A 15,497-nucleotide genomic window follows, 5' to 3' on the forward strand; every position below is an offset into this window, starting at 1 on the left:
ATCGTGTGAGGCATTTTTTAGTATTTTGGAAGATGTTTGTATGTTATTCCCCAAATAGAAAATTTACAGCTCTCTCTCTCTCTCTCTCTCTCTCTGTGCGTATGTATGTGTGTGTGTGTAAATACATGTTAATAATGTGTCAAACGTGTTGTTATATTCCTTAAAAGGCTTTGTTTGATTTTTTTTTTAGACAAGTAGACAAGTAAATGACAGTTAAAAAAAGAAAGACACTGACTCTTTTGTCTATTTAAGATTTTAATGTGAATTTCTTCAGTTTTACTCCCAATTTAAAATCAGCTTATCAGATCAGATTTGGCACACGGTATTTCAAAAATATTCGTGATATTTAAAAATGTAACAAAACATATAATAAAGGAATATATATATATATATAATTTTATCTTATTATTATTTATTTTTTAGTCCGTGACGCCGGTGAGGTTGTTTTCCCACAATGCACAGCGAAACAGCCACGTAAACGTAAACCATCGTAGCATCAGCGCTGCCTGCGGCTTGCCTAGCTGCCTCAGCTTCCTGTATAGCTACACCTTCCAGATGTGCAGATGATGATGCAGGACGCATTTCCCAGGTATTATATTATTGCTCTGGGTTGCGGATGTGCTAACTAACTAGCTGTTAATCGCCGCGCTGATTAAACTAAGGTTGAAGTTCAATGCTGTTGGTGAACACGCTAATAGTTAGCTGCTAACCTTTGCTAGCTTGTTAAACTGTCCTGTAGATTGTAAAGTCTTGTTTCCACACAAGATAAATTGATCGTTAACACCACCGGCAAACGTTAAAAGCAACGTGTAACGTCAGGTAATCTACCAGTTTATTGTTCGCACATGTAAACATAGCCAACCATTAGCTAATGAAACACTGCTCTTAAAGTTGGGATTAAAGTAGCCGAAAGGTGAGACAGTTTGTCTCCGCAATCTAGTGTCGCTGCCTATTTTTTTTTAGTTAATCCAGGACTTAACGTTGTACTCGCGCCTTTTATTTGAGTTGTCTTGAAGTTCTGAGTTGTCTCGCCTTTTTCTCTGGGTGCAGTGAAAGCACTTAAAGCCTCAAATCGACTCCTCATAACCTTCATTCAGTCCGTGGAGCTGTCCATGGTTCTCACATGATGTTTATTGATTACAGAAAATTTACGTGAAGGCCATAGTTGAGTAGAAGAAACCTTTGTTTAGAAAGCCAGTGACTAATGAGACAACATTTCACCAGTCTAGTGGTTTTAGTCTTTCTACAGGGTGCTGAATGTGCATCCAGATAGGAGAAAGTGAAATTCCCAGTAAAGGCTCACCTCAGTTTCCAGTGAGACATCAGAAAGGCAGCCAAGCTCAGTCAGATTTCTGCCAACAATCTTCGTCCATAGTTTGACTTTCTCCATGGTTTGTTTTTTTTAATCAAGGTAAAGTAACGAAACTGGCAGATGCATTGCAAAGGAGATGAAAATGTATAATTAACCATTTCCTAAATCTTCAGTGCTGGTGCAAGATCACCAAAGCCCCCAAAATCAATTAGAATACGCTCAAAATGAGATTTTTACTAAGTAACTTAACACGTAATGAAACTTGCTTTATGCTTTTAGCAAGTCATGTTTGGTAGTGATTGAATTTGGTAACAAACGGACTGCAAACGAATAAACATTTCCTTTTTGAGGCGCTGCTTTAATTTAGAAAAAGTGTCTGTTTATAATCTTCCGTGTGTTGTAATTTTACATTTTTTGGCATCCCCCCCCCTGGAAGTACTCACACTCTCACTCTATGCTGCTTTTGTATTACTCACAAGTAGATGGCTGCTTTAAAATATTTATTATATAGTATATCTCCACGGACGACACTTGGCGTTAATATTGTTTCTAAGTGCTGTGATAAAAGCATATAGAAGATATTCCCCGTTTTGTTTGTCTTCTCATCTGACCTTGGTCTGGTTTTGAAGGTAGTTCTTAGTTGTGGTACCTGACACTTCGCTGATTCTGCTCACGTCACGGATCCTGTGGACTTGTCAGTCAAGGAGGAAGGAAATTGACCGGAATTCAAATCGCATGCAGGAGGACAAACGTGGAAAGTGTCCCGCTAACGCACATTCTCAGCTTCTCAGTAGATACCAGTGATCGGAGATTTTGAATGCTAAAAAAATTAGTTAGTTTAAAAATAAATATATCTATATAAATAACTAATTGCACTGTTGTAGCTTGAATACTAAAACAAACTGTTAAATATTTCATGTTCAGATAGATGAGTGTGCAGACATTATCCATTAAGCAATCAAGTGAGGTTAGAGGTCACCACAGTAATCTATATTATCCTGAGAGGAAAACAGTCAGTGTCTGAGTGCTCGGTGTGTTCATCTCAGTTTGTTATTAAACCTCCCAAAACATTGTACATTTACAAAAACCTGATATTTGAGAATTTAATAAGGAACTGATTTTTTTTCTGCCCTTTGTAGAGTGATAAATGGAAAGCAATGCTGTGACCAAAGACTGAGTTGCAACTTAATATAATTTTCATTGTTTCTTTTACTGAAGTATTAGTCATTTAGTCTAAATTGTCATGAAATCTATAAAGCTTTGTCAACACATCAAAATCCCAAGTTCAATGATGAAAAAGCAGAACATTTCCTTGCTGCACTCACAGATCTGTGCCATCTCCCTCGTTTGCAGGCCTTCAGCGAGACTGCCAGAGCTGTAAGATGTCGATGGTGTTGTTTGCCTCTGTGGTCCGAGTCGGGGACGGCCTGCCTCTCTCAGCATCCACTGATTATGAGCAGGACAAAGAGCTTCAGGAAACAAAGAGGCTCCTCAAAGGTCTCTCCAAGAAACTCGGCCAGTTTCCTGACCGCTGCACACTTAGGACTGGACCATACAACATCAAGTAGGTCTTTACTCTTAGCAAAAGATCCAGTTATTCTGCTCTGTTAAATGTTAAATAACTTTTGGTATTAACATGTTTCAAATGGGCCGTTTTGGTGTAAAAAAGGTCTGTTTGGCTTGAGTAAGATAATATCAGTTTAAAGGTGTAGGGTTAGTTTTTCCTTCGATTTTGACTAAAACCTCTTTTGGACAAGGGCATTTTTAAGCATCTGCATTCACTCAGTGTATCTTCAATTCCCGGTATAAAACCAAAATCTAGACAATGCATTTTTAATGACCCATGGGTGGTGAAATAGCCTGCTGTTGACAGTTTTACTGCTTTCTTTCTGACCCCTCTAACACACATGTGGTTAAAGAAAATACAGAAAAAGCGTTTAAATTTGAGCGATTTGACAGCTCGGGCTTCATTTGAGGTGTCAGACGGTTCCTGAAAGCTCTGCTTGTGCTTAGGGAATGGCTTTGAAACTCTCAAGCATTGTTTGTTAAAAGCTAATTAGTCTTATTACGACAGAGGACATGACCTTAGAGAACCTCACCGCCAACCATCAATGGGCCGGCTATACCTTTCAACAACCACAGAGTCTCCTTTTGATACGTCTCTTTAATCAGCGAGAGCTCGAAGCTTCTGAGGAGTGCGGACGTCTAAAGGCTGCTGAAGTTCAAAATGAAAGAGGCGGCGTTTAAAGTCACCGGTTAATCTGTCCTGTGATATTCCCGGTTCTTCAGTGGCCCTTGTCATGTCTGTAATATTTGTGTGTTGTGAAAGCTAGATGAAATTCCTTTTTCAGCAGATTTAATCCAGGAGGTTTTAGAACATCGGCTCGCTTGCTTAATGCCCCAAGTTTTACACAGTGATTTAGAGAATGCACATCACTGGAAGCAATTTAGGGACTAGTTTACTTCTGTAATATTTGAACATACTCGCACTGTAAGTCACAGTTATGAATCATCAGTTATATCGTGGGATTTAATCCAGTTTTATTTTAGCTGTTACCCACAGTGGAGTTATGATTTATTTTCTAATATTCGGTGAGGTTTTATAGACACAGTCAGGCAGCTCCGAGACAGATATTGGTAAACATATTCGTCCAGGGGTTTATTGTAAAGCACATTGCAACAGGTTCAATTCAGTGTTTATTATATATGCACCAGCAGCTTGTGAAACTAAAGGGCACAATAAAAATGAATCCATCAATTCAAATTGTGGGTAAGGGGCCCGCCTCCATCCCACCCTTAAACGTGAGTCATTTGCTTCAATTTCTGATGCGTATGTATGTGGCTACTCAGATCAGATTGACTCTCATTCCTCAGATATCGTCAACACCGCGAGTTTTTCTTTCCATGATAATCATCATATTAGTCTCAACTCTTTATTGACATTCAGGTTTCATATCCATTCAGATGCGCTCCGAGCTATTCTGGTAATGTGAACGTCTTTGTGTTTGGGGAATTTAATTTGCACTTAGTGTATCAATTAACACTGCAAGGCCAGCACATAGTTGTTTCTGCAGAGGTGGATTTGGATGCGAGCCATTGTGTTAAATTAACTGTGAAAGTGTGGCGTTGAAGCAGAGATGCGCTTAAATTGTGTTTGCTCTGTGTTTAGAGCTGCAACCTGCAGAAGTCAGAAATGCCTTTGTGTCCCTGGATATAGCTTTGTGTCCTAATTACAGATTCCCAGGGTTTCTGTCGAGAGGAAGAGTGGCGCGCTGCATTAGAGCAATAATATTTGTGTTTGTGTGTTTCAGTTTTACGAGCTCGCTGGGCGTTGGATACCTGATGGTATGCACTGCAAGTTATCCCAATGTTTTGGCCTTCTGCTTCCTGGATGAGCTACAGAAGGAGTTTATTGTCACCTATGACACCAAACGGATCGAGAGTGCCATGCGGCCCTACTCCTTCATCGAATTTGGTGAGTCCGTGGAACTGTGTGTTTCAGCCGAAACGACCATGTGGGAAATATGATGTCAGCTTTTCAAATTAAAACGGGTGCCATGTCTGATGGTACCTATCAGATGTTAAATTGGCCTCATTCTTTACAATATTCAGTTTTTAAAGTTTCTCCTGGGTAGTGCACAAATTTTACAATACGGGGTCACAGTCAGTAAATTTCAGATACAAAAAAGAGAGTTTGATGGCCTGGGACTAGTCAAAAAGTATTTTATGCTACCAAACCTACTTATGACTTCACCTGCGAAACAAAAGCACTACATCAGTCATCGTTACCTAAAAGGTTTGTTCCTTGCCGTCGTTTTAAAGAGGCTTTTGAGGACGGGCCTCACATATTACTCCCAATTACAACAACGAAAACCAATCTCACCAAAATGAAATGAGCTCGAGCTGTTATTGGTGTCAACCATCAAACAAAATTTGAAAATGATCATTTAAAAAACTTGGATGCGAGACAACTAACAAATAGACAAACAAACAAAACTGATTACATAGTCCCCCCCACCCTCCCCCCCACCGCGGGGAGAACAAACTTAAGTATGATCTTATCCACCGATGTTTGAGTTGCACAGAGACAAAATAGCAGTTTTAAGAAAAGCTGTCTGTATTCACATAAACTGTCAGCTCAGTTTGTTATGATCTTTAAATTTGGCCACTGCACTGCAGGCTGCCAGCAGCTGTCCTACTTTCTGTCACAGCCATACCTGCAGGACGCAGGGGTGAGTCTACAGGGCAGCATGGAGCCTACTCAACTAGATTTACTTCAGAGCTTTGGTAACAGTATTTTACAGATGTAAATAAACATAAAGACATGAATAAACAATTTTAAATATAATTAATAGACTAAATTAGGTTTACATATAAAACATTGTTTTTGTGGACAGTAAAACTGAGACACTGGCCCAGCGTATGAAATAGCATTTTTGTTATGTAATATGTGATATGCAGTGTTTCTGTCTATTGTTGATCGAAAATGTTTTTGTTTATTCAGAAATCATTTTCCACTTCCACATTAACAGCATCTTGCTGTGTCACACAAAGGGTGCATTTGGTTCTGCCCGGCTTTGCTCTTTGTATTATTAATCAGCTCTTTGTTGTGCTGACTGTTATCCCTCAGACACCTTCATCCAGAAGACCAAACAGCGCTACAATAACCCTCGTTCCCTGTCCACCAAGATCAACCTGGCTGACATGCAGACAGAGATCAAGCTGCGACCGCCCTACCAGCTCTCCCCTGAGGACCTGCGGGCTATCAATGGATTCTCAGTGCACGCACCTTCAAAGTACAAGGGCATAGGTAGGACATAAGCTGCACACGTATGCGTGCAAAGTATGAGAGAGGCTTGTAATGAATTTATATACGTACAGCATTTAAAGATGCATTTATTCATGTGCATAAATATATATACAGGGTGTGCATGTACATTAAATTTAGATATTTAATCTTATTATTTGTATTAATTTTTCATTCTTAACATTGATGGTATTGACCACAAGACTGTGACATGATGTACATGGTTGCTTTTCCCTCAAAATGTTCCTGGAAAAGGAAAACAGGAAGTGCTACATGGCTTTAAAGACTTTCAAAGCAGACTCTGATGAAGACTTCAAGTTGATATGCGTTGCTCTGTTTTGCTTGCTCATTTCAACCTAAACAAAATGCCTCAGGAAGCATCTGTTTTTTTATCCTTTATCGAGGTTTTTTGGACAAATCAGAAATATTAACCCCAGAGTTCAGAGCAAGTTTTATACCCCTGCCATTAGAGCTGGGTGAAATGAGATTTTTTCATATCACGATATTTTTTTTTCATTTCAGGCGATAACGATATCTATCACGATATAAGCCAAATAAGTATATTTGTAAGATTTAAATGTGCCGTTGCTCACAAGTAAAATGTGAAATAATCAGCAGCTTGTTTTTATTTAAATATTTATTTCCCATAATAAGTTCAACAGGGTAGGAACATGAGACTTTTTCAGATAAATAAAGGCAAATATTGCAAACTACACAAAAGGCAGCCGCTAAAGCGTTTAAGTTTCAAAATAGAACAAACGAAACAGACTAAATTGTCAATTCCACTTAGAAACAAAATATTAATTCTAAAAATAAATCTTAGTTTGTTTTACAGAAGAACAGACAAAACTGACTAACTTTTGTCAATATCAAATAAACTGAGAACTAAAAGGAAATTCTCAATCTCTCCTTGTTGTATAGCTGAGCTTTTCAAACAGTTTTAACACTTACTTTAGTCTGACAAAAGCCGAATGACGAATTAGCGCTTCCAGTCAGAGACTGAGGCTACGTCCACACGTACACGGGTATTTTTGAAAACGGAGATTTTCCGTTTTCGTTTTAAAAAAATAATCCCGTCCACACATAAAGGCAGAAATGAAGGAAAACGCTGCTATGAACATGCCAAAGCAGCAGGTGGCGCTAGATTCCTAACCGTGCAGAAATGTTGGCCAATCAGAAGTCTAGAAGCCTCGGTGGGAAAAAGTAAACAAAGCTGGGGCATAGAAGCAGAACCGAGTCGTATGTGTGGACGGACAGTAACTGTGTGTATATGTAAGCATTTAAACACTGCAGAGAGTAGAATTAACAGTAACAGTATTGTAGAAATTCATTTCACCGAAACAATAACGTGGCGCACAGTGTGACGCATGCACCAGTTTATTGTATTTCCAGACTTGCTTTCGGCACAATTTACAGTGCACGCTACTCTGTTTTTTGTCAGACTTGAAATAGCCGAAATACCTTCACCCTACGGAACTTCTATGGCTCTTCCGTTCGACAATCTCTCCGGCGTTGGAACCATCATCTGTTTTCTCTTCGGTCACGCTCGGTTGATTTTTCTAGTCGGCACACTCATTTCCTCCATTAGGCGCTGGCTGCTTCCCAAACAAACACACGTGCGGCTTGGCACTTGTGCTGTACGTAACAAGTCACGCGACGTGACGCTGCGGCTGTGATTGGTTCGGCTCTGCGCTACTTAATTTGGATTGGCTGACCTTTTTTTTTTTTTTTTTTTTTAAGAGGACAAGAGCGGCGAGGTCTATCGCGATAGCTTAATTTCTCTATCGAGTAAAAGTTATATCGCGATACATATCGTTATCGTTCTATCGCCCAGCTCTACCTGCCATGGACGCACGTTTTTCTGTGATAAACACATTTCCCTGGACCCAGGGCCTCTCCACAGGATCCTAGTCCCTTTTGCTTTTTGAGCTGTTTGTTCACGCCTCTTTTGCTTTTATTAAAATGTATTAATATGCAGTTCAGAACCAAAATGATTCCTCATCGCCGTATTTTCCTGTATCTTCAGTGGATTAACAAAGACATTTCTTAATTACAAAGTCTCATTTAAGCCCTAAATATTGAAATATTTATTGAAAGAAAAAAACAAAACATCCGCAGCAGAAGTCATTCAGCTGCTTAAATTTGAAATGGTTACTTTCTGGTGGATTTTAAAGGGCAGAGAGAGACTGTGTGATGAGATAGTCATTTTCAAAATGAATCCATTCCGCTGTTGCTTCGTCGTAGCTCAGACCCCGTGCTCTTTACATCGTCCACAAAAACAACCCCTTTTCCCCACTGTCACACCTCAGTTGCCCCAAGCTAAGCGATGCCACCTCGGGTCACTTGTAGCTGTTGTGTTTCCCCCTGACATCCGAGAGAGCAGCTCTCCACGCTCTGCTCACTCTCCGCGGACCTTCCCAGTGTCTTGTTTTTCTGAGAACATAAATCATTTTATCCTGAGGGATGAAGTATGCTAATCTGCTAATAGTGACACATTAATTCTTTAATGTTTTGAAAGTGAGATTTGAGAACAGCACATTCTTGGCTTATATTTGCCATTCAGGGATTTATTCCCTTTGTCCTGCACATAATAGCTTTTACATGTGTATATATATAAATGAAATTTTGTCAAATCTAGTTGCTTTGTTGTTCTTCGGAAAGCAGATTTATCCGAGACCTGCGTCCTTGTTCTCTTACAGCTCCCACGCAGATGCTGGAGCCGGTGACTCTCCCTGGAATCGTATCCTGTGTGCTGAGCATCCTCTGTGGGGGGCTGAACCTGCTGCGAGGGGTCCACGCTATAGAGAGCATACTGCAGGTGAGGGCATTCTAGAAACGACTCTCAGATTCAGTTTCTCTTAAAGGGAAATGAATGCTCAATGCAAGGCTGGTTCTAGTTTGATACTTTTAGCTCTCAGTTTTATTTGTAGCAAGAAACTTAAGAGGACGAATGAATTCCCGAGGGCTGGGAATGTAGGTCCGTCACAGAAAAGCAATCAGGTAGTCAGGAAACGCAGACTTTAAAGGTGGTGGGATTTATTCTAAAGAGAAAATGATGGCAAAGACTTCACTGTAAACATCATCCCAGTTTACTAATTATCTGCCTGCCTCAACTTTGACGTCATGAGCCACTAATATCTCCTGACTAACATAAACTTATGACTGATTATGGTCTGTCTGGGCTCACGTCACTACCACATGCCTGCCATTGTGTCCCTTGATAGAGCACCTGTCACATCACACTCTATGAACTAGATTAGATCACAGTACATGAAATGCATGAATAAAGATACCTCAACATGTTCTTGTCATATTGGTTTCTTTTTTTGTCCCTACATAAATGACTAGCGCTTCAAAAAACAACAAAAAAACCCAAGCATTTTCTCTGTGTCTGCAGAATGATGATGAAGACTTTAATTACGTGATTGCCTTCTTCCTCGGCACAGCAGCCTGTCTGTATCAGGTAAGTGATAGTCTGCGGTAAGGGGAGCCCATCACTGGCTGACTAACAGCCCTGCACTTTATAGCTCAGCAGCTTGTCAGCTACACATTAGCAAAAGCTCAGTGCCTTTCGTTCCAGTACCTTCTCTAAAAGATTTTGCTCAGCTTTTTTTGTGCAGCTCCTGATACTAAATGGATCACCGCAGACTGGTAGACACAGTGATGGGCACAGAGACATCAAATGGGATTTCTTATGAAAAACATCCCCGCCGGTCATGTGGTCTGCGCATCGTTCACGCTCTCTGTCTTTCTCTTTTCAGTGCTACCTGTTTGCCTACTTCTCAGTCTGGAGGAACAGCAAGTCCTTCCTGGCCTTTGCACTCATCTGTCTTTCCAACATGTATTTGTACGAATTGAGGAACATCTGGCAGATCCTCTTTCACGTGGCGGTGGGCGCCTTCATGACCCTGCAGATCAGACTGAGGCAACCGCTCGGCAAAGCACCGGACTACAATGTCTGACAAAAAAAGATCTGAAACTCAAAGGATAAATGGACCTGTAGTCTGAAAATACTGGAAACAAAATAGAGACAAAAAACAAAAAACCAAGCATCTCGATTCAGTGAGAAAAGCCAAAAGCGATCTCGCAGCAGCGCGGTAGCCCTGTTCAATAAACCCCAGCAGCTGTGAACAGATCTCAGTTTGAATCATTTATGGACCTTACTGGGAAGCCACTGCCCGATAACAATTTTCAACTTCCTTTCAGTGCATCCATCCCACCTGCAGGACGGATGCAGTTTTGCTCCCTCTGCAAGCACCAAGTATTGAAAGCGACGCCACTCGCTGCCAAATGCATCGGCTAAACAATCACATGAACTTCAGTTACTTGTTCAGTTATTTTTCATCTTCTATGTAAACCCACTGGTTCTCCATCAGGTGCACGACTGGTTTCAGTCATGGTTTAAAACTATGCAACGCTGCCTTCTGCACGTGTGTGTCCTCGTATCTTATTTCGTAAGTGTTTGTCATCGTTTAGACCATTCTGCGTATTTATTTACCGACTGATTTCTCTGACGAAGAATTCTCCAGATTTTATGAATTTTGCTTGGTGATCGCTCCACTTTTATGTACACTTGTGTCTTTTTTTAGTCGCAAAGTAGCTCCTGTTTCAGCCGACGCAAACAGGCTGTTTGCATTCGTACCCTACTTCCTCGCCTACACAGCCTCAAGCATATGCCAGTGTCAAGTGACTGTGTTAATAAACAGGTCTGTGTTGGCAGCGGTATAGATGCATAGCTGCGTTGTCAAAGCCAGAGGCGGCCTGTATCATCTGAACAGCCTCTGGCCTGTTTTTTTTTTTATTTTATTTTCCCCTCCCACCGAGCCCCTCAGTTCAGACTTGGCTGCCATTTCTAAAAACAAAAACAAGAAGGAAAAAAACAAAAACTCATCTTTCACATTTAGCCTGTATCAAGGATATTGGCAGTGTTCACATTTAACACGATTATGACACAAAGATGCCATATTTATCGTCATCGGGGATTTATGGAGTGATTTCCCGGCGTTCCTGCATCATCCCAACAACTAACAGCAAACAAAACGAGAAGGGGAGAGAATTGAGTTGTTTTTCTTTTTTCTCTCCATGAGCAGTTTCAGTTGTGCCGAGGCTGTCATGACGTTTTTCTTTTTTAATTTACATTTTTTATTTATTTTGGATGATCCCTGTCTCACAGGAAGAAGTGAAAAATGAATCAGAGCATAGACGCGTACGCAGCTTTGCTTTCACGTCCATCTGGCATCTGCACTATTGTTCTGTCCAGAGACTGCTGTAACACTTCATTCTCATGTGATTCATCATCTGAATGTTCTCTGCTTTCCAGCATCGGGTGCCACACCTACATGACCTAATAGCTCCTTTTTTTTTTTTACCCTACGGCTCAGACTTGATTGGAACTGAAATGTGATTCACAAACTTCTAGATTGTTCAAATGTTTTCCACAGCAGTAAACGTGTTGTGTGGGTGTGTGCTGTAAAATAGGAAACTTGAAAGTCAAAGATTTAAGTAATCCAAGTGTGGAACATGAATGTGATCATTTACAGGTCTTTAAATGGAATTTTCTAATCTAAACTTTGAATTTATTTGACACTAGAGACCTGTTATGATTAGAATACAAAATCTTGTTAAATGTTAAAGTTATGAAATGTGGAAAACATTGATTTGATTTGATGGGGTAAATGTGTTGGAACGCTAGTTTTAAGCCAGTCTTAGTAGCTCCATATTGGCCATTTTTGTGTGTGTTGCACGTGCACATCATGATGTGATCTGGTCCTCAATTTGAAACATGAGCAAAGCTGTGGAACACCGAACATTAAAAAACATTTCCATTACAATGATATCTTTTTTTTTTTATCATAGCACTGTCAGTTTCATACCAAATTCAGGGATATCTGGTACATGTTGCAGTAATTGTGAAGACAAAAATCACTTTTGTTTTAAAACAAAAAAGCAGGGATGCTTCTCCTGAGCAGGAAGTGCTCCCATTTTCACAGATATGTGCTGCCTGACCTGCACAAATTTGAACTTGAATGTCAGCGTGGTGACGATGTGATTGTAGCAACGCTCACATAGTTAGAGGCCAACAGGTTGGCTGTTCAGAAAGGTCACATTCATTAAGTCTGGAGATTTTGTTTGCACTAACATGGGTTTGAATTCCCGGAGAAAAGCAGAGGAAACACTGTTGTTCCTGCAGCTGCTGCATTACAGTCGACGACGATTCTTATTTTATCCGAGCGTGCTCAGTTTAAATTGGGAGGCTTCAGTTTTGATTACAGTCTGGCACTGCTATGTAAATGCACAGCAGGAGTGACCAAGATCTTAACTGATTCCTGTTGGAGATAATAGCCACTGATTTGACTTATAAATACAGATATTAATACCATGACGGATAATGTAACGGGCAGAGCGTTAATCAGGAGATTAGCATTTTTCCTCCTTGTCCTCCGTCATATAAACAATAATCAGTAATAACAAAAAAGAAGACAAAGGACCTCATGCGTAAAGCCTGTCATGCAGTGCTCCTGCCATCTGTTGGTGAGCTACGTGAACATGTAAAATGACTCCCAGGATAGAGTGCAGTTAAAACAGAGGAGACACCTGAGCTTTCCACACATTTAAACAAACCTTTTGTTTATAGATTTTGGCTTTGTGCTGCTGAAAGAGGAAAAAGTCTTCCTCAGCCTGTGATATTTTGGACAATGCACCTTTCCAAGCTACAGCGTGTCCACATACATTTGGTCACTTTTGTTTCTTATTTAAGTCCGTAGCTTTGGTATTGTGTGCCAAAACGACAGCTTGCACAAAGTAAACACCAGCATCAATCTAGATCCATAAGAGACCTGACAGCACAGCAGAACATGAACAAGAATCAGATCTCAGGGTACCTGTGAAACCTCTCAGCAGTTTATTTTACTATAAAAAAACAGCATAATGTTTAGCATGGCAACAAAAACAATCCACAGTTTTGTCTCTGAAGCCATTTGTGTCACAGACACGGCCACCTCGTGTCAAATAAAAAGCGGATGAGAATGCTGTACTTTGTAAAGATGGATCCACTCAGGCACCTTGTAGTCACGCCCCTCATCTCTGGTCTGTGCCTCTCCAAGCCCCTCGTGTTCCCTAATGGCACATTCATGCACAGTGAACAGTAGAAAGAGGGGGGTGACGTGGGTGTAGAATGGCAGTGCATCCAATTGGAATCATATGGAATGACACCTATAGGTATTAGCCGGGGTGTGTGAAGATAATGGTTGCAGCAGTACAGTACATTAACAAAGATTAAAAAAAAAAACGCCAGAGAAGACCAGTGCAGGTTTTTCCCCTTCATTCCACAGGCTCAGAATCATAGTGCCATTTACTCTTTAAAAAGGAATGAAATTCAAAGGATAAGGCTAGTGCTAATATTTTTGGGTCAACAAAGTCCCATGAAACGACCAAATTTCCACCTAAATTCTGATGTTGTTCAAAAGCAACGATTAGTGAGGCAATTATTCCATATAATCATCATGGGCACTTACTGAGCGCGTCAAGTCTGAATTAAAATAAATTAATAGAGTGAAACAAGTCTAACTTGTTAATAAATTGTTTCATTTGCATGTGTTACTCAATACATACTGAAAGATTAAATATTAGTCCTAAGTAACTGATTCTCTCCTCTTTAAACAATATTTTTTTAAATCTTTTAATAAGTTGGACTATTGCTGGGACTGCCAACAATATCTGACTCCCGCTTAAACATTTATAGTTTCCGTAAACTGAAAATCCGCCCACTGAGTGGTAGAAGAGCTCTGATTGGCCGGAATTTGACAACACATTTCTGTGAGTTTAAATAATCTTTTCAAGTTCAACTATCAATTTATTAATATTTTTTTAATGGAAAGTGTCCAAATTAATTATTTTCTGACAGCAGTTTAAAATTAATACATTTATTAACCTCCTAGGAGCTGGCGTCCACATATGTGGACATCACATTTTGGGTTATTTAGACCAAAATACTGAATTTTGGGCCTGATATCCACTTACGAGGACATTACACTGTCACTGTTCTATCAAAATTTTAAATGAATATCCTCCTATGTGGCTCTCATTTTTCTTAAAAACAAAAATAAGGCAAAAAAAAAAAAAAAATGTAAAAAATTAAAGTAATTCTTTGTTTTTACATCCATCGGGCCCCAATATGTCCAAATATCAAAGAGAAATTAAAAATGCATGCGGTGGAAGAGTTTGGGTCTTAGGAGGTTAATATGCAGGATTTAAATAGAACCTGAGGCTAGTTATTCAGATAGAAGTCCATAGACTGCAGTTCATTTTGAGTCCACTTAATACATACAACATCGCAGTGAAGTAAATACTGATCTGCATAGCATACCAAATAAGTTTTAAATAACTTCACGCACAAATTCAGTTTGTTTTCACAAGATGCAAGTGGAGAGAATATTGCAGGCATTACTTAAAATGTTAATTTTGCTCTTTTCATGAGATCAGTTGACAGTTATAATAATATGACTCTATATAAAATATGGACATAGCTTCACAGGTCTGAAAATAGAAGCCAATGCAGTTTAGGTGCCTTAAACATGCTTTTCATGGCCAGCAGGGGGCGACTCCTCTGATTACAAAAACAAGTTTGATTTTACTGGAAGAAGAAATCTGGAAGGACACTTACTAGGCTCCAGTTATCTATGACCTCTGTAAGCGTTTTCCTAATTAGTTCGTCTTGATTGCTAGCTTCAAGTGTCTAAATACAGCACGATATTGACTACTGACAGTCAAATAAGAGAACAAAGCAGAGCATGATCTTCCTTGCGATTGACAACCAGATGAGCGTGCGGTGTTTCTAAGTGAGATCCACCCCCAGTGGCCTCTAAACTGTTAGCTCAAGGCTTAACAATACTTCACAAACCAATGGGTGACGTCATGCATGCCTACATCCATCTTTTATATACAGTTTTCTAGCCTTATCCTTTAAACTTGGTTCTGAAGTTTTCTGGATTCAGTATTCTCAGGTGAAAACATTTTTCTGTCCATTTACGTTTTCCTGTGACAAAACAAACCAAACCAGGTGAAGTATTTGGTAATATCATCATTAAAAATCACTTGAGTCCATGAGCCAGCCAGGTCAGTTTGTCTGATGACACGCTGAATAAAGATGTAATACTGAAGAGAACTGCTCTGTTAAGGAAAGAAAACAGCAGATAATTGGGCACATGTCCACATGTGCTTATCTGTCCCTGTCCACAGGATGAGCATCATCACCGTCGTCAGTACAGAGTCCATGTTAAAGGCCTCATCGGAGATCATCGGACATTCATTGGGTCGTACCATCTGATTGAGCAAGCGAGTGGGGAGCTGTGGGAGCAGAGCACAACAAGGTGGACGGCT

The 15,497-nt window shown here is 40.0% G+C and overlaps 1 protein-coding gene across 1 annotated transcript; it reads left to right on the forward strand.

The window, feature by feature from the left end:
• The first annotated feature begins 461 nt into the window (after positions 1–461).
• Positions 462–11,950, forward strand: sec22a (SEC22 homolog A, vesicle trafficking protein). Its single transcript, XM_085249388.1, has 7 exons — positions 462–589; positions 2,666–2,876; positions 4,624–4,787; positions 5,943–6,122; positions 8,819–8,937; positions 9,517–9,582; positions 9,881–11,950. The coding sequence occupies exons 2-7, from the start codon at positions 2,695–2,697 to the stop codon at positions 10,079–10,081; spliced, it is 912 nt and encodes a 303-aa protein (XP_085105514.1). The 5' UTR covers positions 462–589; positions 2,666–2,694; the 3' UTR covers positions 10,082–11,950.
• The last annotated feature ends 3,547 nt before the right edge of the window (positions 11,951–15,497 follow it).

This window comes from Mchenga conophoros, linkage group LG16 (genome assembly GCF_057382185.1).
Source record: "Mchenga conophoros isolate Kocher_MC1m ecotype Shallow Benthic linkage group LG16, M_conophoros_male_GT1.1, whole genome shotgun sequence".
NCBI lineage: Eukaryota > Metazoa > Chordata > Actinopteri > Cichliformes > Cichlidae > Mchenga > Mchenga conophoros.